General features: G+C 39.6%; 1 protein-coding gene across 1 annotated transcript; it reads right to left on the reverse strand.

Annotated features, from left to right (window-relative positions):
* Positions 1-2,304: 2,304 nt before the first annotated feature.
* Positions 2,305-2,873, reverse strand: LOC119125528 (cytochrome c oxidase assembly factor 3 homolog, mitochondrial). Its single transcript, XM_037256122.1, has 2 exons — positions 2,654-2,873; positions 2,305-2,499 (listed from the first exon to the last, which is right to left on the reverse strand). Exons 1-2 carry the CDS (start codon positions 2,820-2,822, stop codon positions 2,393-2,395), a joined length of 276 nt encoding a protein of 91 aa, XP_037112017.1. The 5' UTR covers positions 2,823-2,873; the 3' UTR covers positions 2,305-2,392.
* Positions 2,874-10,834: the final 7,961 nt, after the last annotated feature.

Here is a 10,834-nt window from a genome sequence, read left to right on the forward strand (position 1 = left end):
ATCTTCATTGTTTCTTTACCCTCACCACGACAAATTTTGCGGCAATCAGATAGGGACAAGTAGCACTCACATTTGAGTTGTTGTACAGTTTTAGAATTTCGACGGTCGTTTGATGTCACATACATATATCAGTTCTGCCCTCAAAAGCAGTTGAGCATTTTGCAGTGCCGTAAACAGGAAATAGAGAAGGACAGCGTTTTAAATGGCCCTCGCTGCTGTGTTAGATCCCAAAAGAAGATACAATTTGGCCCATTTTGGACAATTAAATCAGCTACATTCTGTTCTCTGAAAGTCGACTTTAATTGTTGTCAGACTTTGAGCACAATGTTGTTAACTTGTTTCACCTGTTAAAATTTGAAGAGTCAATGCAACATCACAAAACTTTATGAAAAACTTTCTCGAAGCGTTTTGGACCATGCTTCTATTTTGGGAGGCCGTGCATGCATGTCCATGTTTCACTTTGAAAGGAAACAATCGCCCTAGCGCCCTCTGGTGGTCACGCTAAATAATATCCTTCCCACAACCAGAACTCCCTTTCGCACACGTAGGCCCCTCCACGTCACTTAGTAAACCAGAATTAGGTCTTGTCACAGTGATGGGTCACTTGACTGCTAAAATAATAAGACAAGATAATACATTCAATTTACAATCACTTTAAGGACATGAGCCGATATGTGGCGTCTGGAAAGAGGGACGGAAGGGCAATTGATGGCATGGCTGTGGACTAAACACGGGGGTGTGGTTTATAATAGGGCGGTGTTAAGAAATGATGGACAGCAAGCAACAACATCAGCACACCAGATGTGTACGTGTATGTACGCGTGTGTTTGTGCATGCAGTGTTTGTGTGTGTGTATTTTTGCATTTTGAGGGCGGTGTTGAAGGACCTGGAAGACCTCTGAGTGGATGTCTTTAGATGACGTTGCGAATCACTGAGGTGTGCTTTTGGCATTAAATATTCCTCTGCTGTGTTCATTTTTTCTGTGATTTTCCTTTCCCCATTTGCTCTCGTCAGGCGTGTGTGAGTGAGCATACACGCTCAACACAAACGGTCCTCCCCCATCTAACCACTCTGAATGGAAAAAACAGATACAGTGAAATGCTTTTTTTTTTTTTTTTTGTCCGCAGCTATAGCACCAACATAGAGGACACTGGAGACTAGAAATGTGGACCTGTCTTTATACTTGCGCTCAGTGCACAGATACTAGTTGGACGTCGTGCCAGCGACACAGAATTTGCACATTGCAGTGTCTCTGCGCTTGGCAAATGAAATCCTTTTGAAACCAAACTTAATTACTGACTAGTTTGTCGACATTTTTCGATGATCTTCTCACGACTCTCGAGGCTTCCTCCCCCTCTCTGTGTGCTGGAGGTGTGGCACTCCAGGCGACACTGGGAAGGAAGCGCACAACCCGTTTTCTGGTTTTCTCACTGTTCACGTTTTTCACTGCTCACACACAAGGCCACCCTGTAGCTCCGCCCCTGGCCCGATCCCTAGTACACAATCTTTTTTCAAATGTAGATTGTTCAAGTAATGTCTTCAGAATAAAATAATATTTGATCGTGACGCTTCGCAGCTCATTAAATTGTTTCGATCGTGAATCGAGTGTTGTCAATAGCTCGTGAAGTATACCGGTTGTCTTCTTTGCACAGTTGTTTGGACTTCACGGAGCCACATAGGCACATCTGTGAGTGGGTGGATCTTCAGGTTGGAACGCTCAACGAAAAGCGCCCTCTAGTGGATTTACAGGGGGAAAACAAGTTCGATTTTACACGTGTACGGATTTCTTCAGTCTTGCCAGACTTGGAGAAAGTTGGCCGTCTTGCGGTGTGGTCGAGACGCTTAAGGAAACGTTGTGCATGATGGGAGTTTGTTTGACCAATCAGGGCACTCGACTTAAAATATGACACACAATTTTAAATGGATGTTTGCTGTTGACCTCGGTTGTCTTAATTCCAGGGTGGGACTGTGAAGCATGTTTCAAACGCGCACACGCACACACATGCGCGCAGAAAAAGATGACATGCTCTCCTTTAGTTTTTCAAATTTGGCATCATGGGCATGTCCTTATTAGACCGCCACTCACGTTTTACCCACCTCGTTTTTCTTTGTTACTGTATCTTTGTTGTATATCATTCTATATAACCTTCCTTTGGTGCGAAAATCGATGAATCAACCAATTTAGGCAAATGTATCCGATGGCACTTGGCCACTTTTATTTCAAGGCTTTTGTCGCCCCCAAGCGGACATTGGATAAATTGCAAGCTGTAGTGATATTACACAAAATCTCAAGCGACGCAAAACTATTTGATAGACGCATTGATTTAATTCCATGACAGCATTTCAGATGGCTGACAAAAACAAAAGTTTCAACAACTCGCAAACACGGGATTCAAGAGTTGGCACCGGTCCGTGGACCTCTGATGATATGGATCCTGGCTTCATCATCTATTTCATCCAGGATTCTCTCCTGTTTGACGGACAGGATGGTGTAACTAACTGGAGGACTACTGGTTAAAGGAAAGATGTGGAGATTTGCAGATGCCAAGTTTTAGTTACACACAAATGGAATTTGGTTTTCTGAGGTTTACTGTTCCATTCCATTTGGTGTTACATCACGACAGACTGAAGGGCAGTTCGTCCCAAAGGATACACATACCGACCACAAACGCGCCAATACACAAGCCGGTCACCAGGTTCCTGCTGCGGATTCGCGTTGCATTTTTCTTCCAGTAGTCTAACTCTTGTCGGCGGCGAAGGAGCTGCTCCTCCGTAGCCGTTAATATCCGTTTCGTCGACTTAGCAGCAGCTTCCTCTGCCATGACTTGTTTGGGTGATCGCGCATGATGATGACGTTTACGGATGTACCCATTATGATTGGCTGGACGTGAAAGCTAACAAACGTTGTGATTGGCTGTTCAGACAAGTAAGACCGATTGTTAAAACGTATTCTAGCGCCCCCTTTTGAACAGAACAAGAAACTGCTAGAAAGTCATGCACACGTACATGCTGTTTGGGAAAATTGTCAATAAATACCAACTTTTATTTTTTGACTATTACTATTTGCTAGGGACTCCTATAGTCCAATAGAGAATATGATGGTGGAAGAAATACAATAATCCTCCATCTGTATATTTTTTGTAAAACCAATCCACATCTGCCGAGACATCTGCTCATTCCACATTCCCACATGTGGCTGCACACACACACACACACACACACAAGTAATCTTCAGGAAGTCATTAGTGCATGTGGGTTCAAAGATCTTTTTTTTCCCCTCTTTTGGTACCAAAGACAAACATTCCTCTATTCCGCTTGTGAAACTTTGTTTATCTGTCTTGATACAGTACAACTGACTGTGGCAGCACTAGAGCAGTATTCTAATAAATATTTTTTTTAACTATAAGATGTTGCTGATTTTTATATAGGAAAGTGCTTTAAATATGTTATTTTTGTGTCAAAGTGTTTTCATGAGGAATTTTGTTATTTTTCCAAACTATCTATTACCATACCTCTAGTCTCTTTTTTTTTTTTCTCTCTCTCTTTCTGGGAAGTATGTTTAAGTGATCCGAAGAGGGCAGTAGACACTTTTGGGCAAGTTACATGTAGTTGGATTTGGGCTTTGAGAATCTTTAAAGGGCCAGTTTCAGACAGAGGCGCTAACAGTACCAATCACCTTTGCACCTAAGTAGCTGTACTCAATTCAAAATTGATCGTAGTACCAGTATGCAAGTTAATTGTCCCACTTTGTTGCACAATTGCTTCAAGATTCAAAGAAGAGTCGGTTTTCTGTCATAAGTACAGTTGGGGTCCATTTATGTTACTTGACGTTCCGTCTTCCCCCATTCTTGTTAACGTTCCTGTGTTTACTTTTTAATTTTAAATTTAAAATCCAAAACAGCTGAGATACCCACACCAATTTCACTTGTTAGGCTGCGAGAGTTCATTGGAATTGTCAGCGGTCAAAGGTACGTATGGTGTCTGAACTCATTTCAAATAAAACACCACATTATTGTTGATTGATTGCTGTTGTAGAGCAAGTTTGTTTTGCTCAAAGGTCTCAAGTCACAGGAAGAAAGAACGAAATTGACGACATATTGTGAATTCCTACGCAGTTTGACAGGTTGGCTTTTGGATTGGATGCTTGTGATCGCTTTCCTTTTTGCAGGGTCCATTTTTAGAGCTTTATTTTAGGAAATGAATGGATTAAAGTTAGGATTTGAAATTGTTATAATTTGTCATCAAGTTAAAGGCGAGAACATCATTTCTTGTTTCGACATTTTAGTTTGAAGCCAGTTAAGTTCATACAGAGTGACAGTTACTCGAAGTATGCAATGATTTTACTGTCCAGTAAGTGACTTTTTTATGAAGGCAAGAGTTCTAGAAAAAAAATCTAATTTGGAATGAAACAAACTCCCAAATCATCAAACTCCTGCCACAAATTGTCACAGCATTAAAAGGTTAGAGTGGTTTTCATGTCACTCTCTTAACTCTGTGCCAAAACATTTTAAGAGGAAACAAAGGAGCAGCGAAACGACGAAGAAAAAAACATGCTACTTTTTTCTGCGCTCACTTTCTGAGCAGCAATTACAGGAAGTGTTGCCAGATGCTTTTGACACTGTCAGAGCCAAACGTAAACATATCCACCGCACAAGGTCTGCTTGTCTTTCATTGTTGTTTTTTCTTAAAGAGCGGTATTTTTAATTCACAGTGAACAAGATTTGTGACAAATATGATGAAAAGAACACAAAACGATTTTAGGGTACAACAGTTAAATATATGACTGAATGCATCTACATCTCATAGCGGCTTAAGTCCACGTATCACCATACAAGATGGTATATCGTATCAAGCTGTCTTCGAGGTTAATTACAGCTTTTGTACATACAATAGGTAAGTCAGTCATGACTAAACTAATGAGTGTGACAATAGAAACGATGTGAACTGTGTGGGAAAAATACTTCATGTGTTCAGTGATGCTCCTTTCAATTGACTAACAATGACAATGCAAGACGTGATGAGCAGGTTGAGCAAAGTCTTCATTAATGGAATTCAAAGTAGAGTATATGTGGGCAACAAATTGGGCATGGGTAAAATTAATCAGTTTACCATGGCTGAAATGAAGTCTACTGAGGTGTGATTGGAAGATTGGATTGGCATCATACTTCAATGAACCCATCATATCATTTAGTAATACATTTTGGAGTTGGCAAGGAACTGTCAGATGCTCAGGGCATTGTGATGCTCTCTTTGAAAGCCTGGATGATTGTGTGACCTACACCGAAGGGGAAAACATTGTCATTTGTGTTTAAAATTGAGCTTTTGTGACGCCAGTGCTGTTACTTTACTGACACGCTATGTATGGAGAAACAAGCTAATCCAATCTAATTTGTTTGATATGCAAACATATTACCCAGAGTTAGGTTTGTCAGGAATATTAAATTTGGGCTTTACTTGAGTGTTAATTTGCTAGCCAAAACAGATCATACTTGTATGGTTTTGTTATCTCAACATTTCCACCAAGCATGCCAGAATATGTTTGGAATCTGAGCAGTTGATTTGGCAATTACACCTGAAAAACAAAATGCACTAATTGCGAGGAGTGGCTGGGGTATGACTAAGGTATGAATGACTTCCTTGAAAAATTGCTTCGGTGTTACAGATGAATTCACATGCTGTAAGATTAGATAAGCATCTTTGAAATGGTCTAGAACATCTTCTTTCTCAATCCAACGTTTTAGATTGCAAAAGATAATCATCACCGTTGGGCTTCGTTTTAGCTTCACTTTCAATTTGTTAAACATAATAACTGTATAATTGCACAATAAATGCTAGAGCAACCGCCTTTAAATGTTGTGAAATTTCCAACCACACTGACTTTTACCACAATCTTTAGTTTTCTTGTTGGATGGGTTGCCTGCTGACGGTTAGCGAGCTCATGGTTTGCGCTGGTACTTTTATTTTGACTGAGAATCTAAATCATTCGAAGAATATACAGGTACTAACGAACCCAAGAGTGACATGTCTCTGTCAAACAGGAAGGTATTTGTTATTCCACCCAGACAGCCAACTACAGTCCATCTGTAAACTGTCGGTCTTGCCAAAGTATCCGGGTGGTTCAATCAGGACTGGTTGAAAAACTGAAAGCAACGGCAACAGCAAAGACTCCGCATATGGCTGCAATTGACCAACGGCGTGGACGGATAAATGGCAGCCGACCAATTATCTGACCACCCTCCCTATGTACCCACAAATAGCCGTGTTGTTTGCACTAAAAATAAACCGTCATTTCAGTCGACTAACATTTGACCCTTGACACCAGGAATGACAAGGGCGAGCCCTCTTGGACTTGGGGCTAAAAATAACAGCACATTGAACCTGAACCTCAAAGAAGGTTAGCATTTTTAAACCATAACAAGGTGATCAGTCATCGTTCTACTTACAAAGTAAAAAAAATTGCAAATAATTGTAATAATAAAAAATCAGGACAGGTAATGAAACCGAAATAATTTGTTTGTGATAAAAGAACCAGTAAAATGATAAATAAAAATCAGGACGACTACCCAACATTAATGATAATAATAATAATAAGTGTGATGTATTTTTTGGAAACATTTTGTTTTGATATAGGACAACAATATTTAGCATTTTATTGTACCGTGCACACTCTCCTTGTGTCAGCAATTTAACACCTGTTGACCCACACAGTGCCCTCTTTCACCGTGTCCCACACAGTACAGAGTTAATAACCCTGACCTGCGATTGGAATAGCCTGTGGGCTTCACCTGCACATCCGACTCCAACGTGCACACGCAGCGGATGCAGAGGCTGGAAGACTAATAACACACACTTCCAGATGTGGTAGCACCACACATGGAATACCTCCAACAAACTTATGCATTCAATAGAAGTGATGCAAATATCACCAGTGTTTTGAACTAGAGCACAGCAATTACCCAAGTTGATTTTTGTAGAACCAGTCCTTACAGAAACTAGAGGAACAAGTCGCAAATCATTTGATGTCTGGAGCTTTTCCGCCTCAGGCAAAAGCAGGGAGCGCCCACTTCACTGTACAGTCTCCTAGTCTTTCTATAATGATATTGCTATTCGATGATTCACACATTGTTTTTCCACGCAGGAGAACAGTCTACGACCCTAAAATATAAGCCGTTGTTTTAAGTCGCAAAACACAATTTTATACGAGTACTTGCTCTGATTTTATTTCATGGATCTGCCTGGAACTGTTTAATAAGTAAGACATAGGTGGGTAGTAATAGCATTATATTTACTTAAGGACATTCTATTTTGGGATATAGTGTAAGTCACAATAGTTTTGATGCAAAGCACTTTTTCTTGTGACGAAACAAGTGACCATTTGACTCCATTTAACCGGCATAGGTCAGGAAAGATAGAAGAGAAAAAGCCAAGGAGCTAACAAAGCTATGGTGACAATCTAACTCCCCTGTTCAGCAATTATCAAGCGTTCCATCCTGCTCAGACGCTCATTACTTCCAGGCCCGCGAGGACATTTGGAAACACTTGAAAGGGGCCCGTGTAACTTTGTTGTTGTTTATATTATTGTCTGTGTTGAGAGCAGCTAATTAGAACACACTACTACTACTGCTGCTGCTTCCCACCACCTACCTGCATTGTATGATTATATTTTCCCCAAATCTGGATCAATTCTTGATAAATTGTTAGCGTCATGATGTTTGGGATTGATTAAGGTTAAATAGGACTTTAGGGCAAGACTGATTCTTTTGCAGTCTGGACTAAGAGAGGTCAACATCTGCTCTGGAAGGAGTCTCAAAGTTTGCAGAACTTTCTAATAAAACCAGAATAATAGTTGCTTGACATAAAAGAACATTCTCCAAATTAGCAGTCGCCTAGAAATTAGAACTACTTTGTAGCAATGTCATAGTCTGCAATTGAAGACAATACGTGGATGTTAAATGTGCTGCCATTCTTGCTATTTGGACAGAATACTATTAAAAACATTTGACCAAGACCTGTTTTCAAATTAGGAAGAAAAAAGATCATGAACCAAAGTCCAATGGATTTTCATTCATTTGCTCTTTGCTTCTTTTAAGTGTGAGATGTACTTATCCTCTTTTTGGAGCAGATCATCATTTTTTTCCTTTTATTTTTGCAGTTTATTGCAAAATTAATTGGAAGGTGATTAGGTTGATAACCTGAAACAAAGAAAACATTGCATTATTTTAAACTTAACTAAGTTCAGTCTTTGCATACATATATACCAGGAAAATATGAAGCATAGCAAATAAGCAACTTAAACATAAGCCAAACATTCACTTTGCCTTGGTGAATACTCAAAGTTCAGCTTGTAGCTCAAACATTTCAAACAAACTAAGCATTAAGCAAACTATAGCATCCAAGTTCATTTCTTACCAGTTGCGCGTGACCAGGAACTTTGTTTTTTTCTTTGATATCTCCCTTTAAGCTACTTTTCGGCCGCCTTTCAATTGTTTGTTCCCCCAGCTCCCATGCTGGTCTGTAGGCAATATGGCCGTCGTCCCTGGCCTTTGACAGGAAGTTTGCTGAATTGTGATGTGGCTATTTATCTCTGCCCCCTGCAGGTCCGGAGGAGTACTAGTGGATATTGACCTGAATGATCTCTGCCTCTGTTAATTGACAATAATAGTGTGCGAGATTTGCTAGCAGGAATGAAGGCCCCAAGCAACAGCTCTTATAGGCATTCCTTTTGTTCGTATGCAAATCTTACATATTTTTGAAACATAGGGCATTAAGAGGGCAAGTTTACTCTCATATTTACAGTCAGTCCTCTACTGGATTTTATTGGTGAACTGACTTGCTTGGATTTCCAAATGTGCAACAAAAAACACTGTTTAAACTCTGACACTTTTCTCTCTCTCTTTTTTTTAAAAAATCACTTACCTATTTTTGACTGGTAAATATTATTTGGCTTTGGCAGATTACTTTCGAATTGCTCGTGGCAGTCAGACAGCTCATTTTGGATGACATCAACAAATGTCAAAGATTTGTAATCTTGCGTCGGCCAATCACAAGCCGCGGTGATGACAGACAAAAGCGCATGACACTCTTGGCAAAGTACTCTGATGTGGTTCTGTGATCAGCATAAATCCTGCGAGGCTCGTGGCGAAACTCCATCATGGCCAATTAAAGCTTGCTCGTTGTGCATTTACAGTCTTGACAAAGTATTTGTCTCCTCCACCCGAACGTTCTCCGTAGCTAATTTAAAAATTAGAATTCAAGGTTTTCGCCTGCTTCTGACATAGTTATGCAATACATTAGTCTGAACAGAACAGTGAACACTCTCTGCCACCAAAGTGGCACATCTCCAAGGCACTCCTTCCTCTGCACCCGCCCGTCCAGCTAGGCAAAAACCAGTCTACCAAATTATACTCTTAAATCTCATCCAAAAATCTGGATCTACCGGCAGTTGCACGTTTCCTGTCTCCAAAAATAAAGCCCTGAAAATGATGATCGCTCGTAATGATAACAGAAGAACAATGATAGAATTTAATGTTAAAAATCCAAGTTAAAAGGGAACCCCAAAAGTTTCTTTTCAATACTATTTTGTATGTACCCCCATTAGTATAATTGTGGCGTTCTGATTAATATTGAGTTTATGTAATATGAGTTGAGCAGTAAAATTATTTTTTTTAATCCATCTCAGGGGGCGGCCATTTTGCCACTTGCTGTCAAAAAATAAATCAGAACACTGTGTTGGGCTGCACAGAATATTATGACATCAAAAAATTGGGAGTTGATTTGACTTTTGTCCCTTAAAAACAAGAGCAAAGAAAATGACAAATTGCACAGTGGAATAGTCGAATACCCAAACATCGTGCAAATTGGAGCACAAGCAAAAGTCAAACAAACGTCAACATGCTCGGCATTTGCTAAAGAACACACACGTTACGTCGTCAATATGTCCGTATTACGATAATTTGTAGTTGACTGTTAATTGGGATAATTGTTACCTCGTAGGAATGCGTTTAAGAAAACTCACATATATTGTCAAAACATAATCAACATCATTAAAGATATAATTGATGTGCCACTATATCAACTGCAATTTTAACATGAGCCAAAACAACGAAGCTTCCTGAAGCTTCCTGATCTGAACTTCAAGTGTCATCAATCTGGTGTGAGTTGCAAATATGCAAAAGGAATCTGAAAGGACTTGCCCTTCCCTCGTTTTTGTTGCCATTCATGATAGACATGTCGTACCCGTAACAAGCTATAATTAAAATCTACATGCAGCTTTAAGACGGTATCTCACTATAATTTTCTGATCCAGTTGAGCTTTGTGACCTTGACTGACGCTTACACTCAACTGAGTGGCATTCAGTTTCAAGTTAGAAAATTTTCCGTTGGTTATTCGATGTGCATGTGTTTGATTGCTGTTTTTTTTTTTTTTTGATGTGACTAAACTGTTCATTCAAGCAAGCTGATTTGTTTAAAATTGCTAAATTTGTTAATTATCTTTATAATTATCATAATTGTCTGAGATCACTTCCATTATACAATATATACTGTAATTACACTAAACGTCTCAGTTGGCTTTGCTATCACTGCATGGAGAACTAAAACCCTGAAATCTTGTCAAAAGAGCTCCAAAAAAGTAAAGCAAACAAGAAATGGTGAGAAAATGAACACCACCAGAAAACATGCAAGAAAAGGGAAAGTGTGCATGCTTGCATTGAATATAAGGATTCCGACATCAGGTCATTATTTAAAGGTCATCCCAAGCCTCCAGGTAGTAGCAGGATTATTTTCGCTACTTCCTTAATCTTTTCATTTTGTATATCCTCAATTAAAGAACAAT

Source organism: Syngnathus acus, chromosome 8, assembly GCF_901709675.1.
Source record: "Syngnathus acus chromosome 8, fSynAcu1.2, whole genome shotgun sequence".
Taxonomy (NCBI): Eukaryota; Metazoa; Chordata; class Actinopteri; order Syngnathiformes; family Syngnathidae; genus Syngnathus; species Syngnathus acus.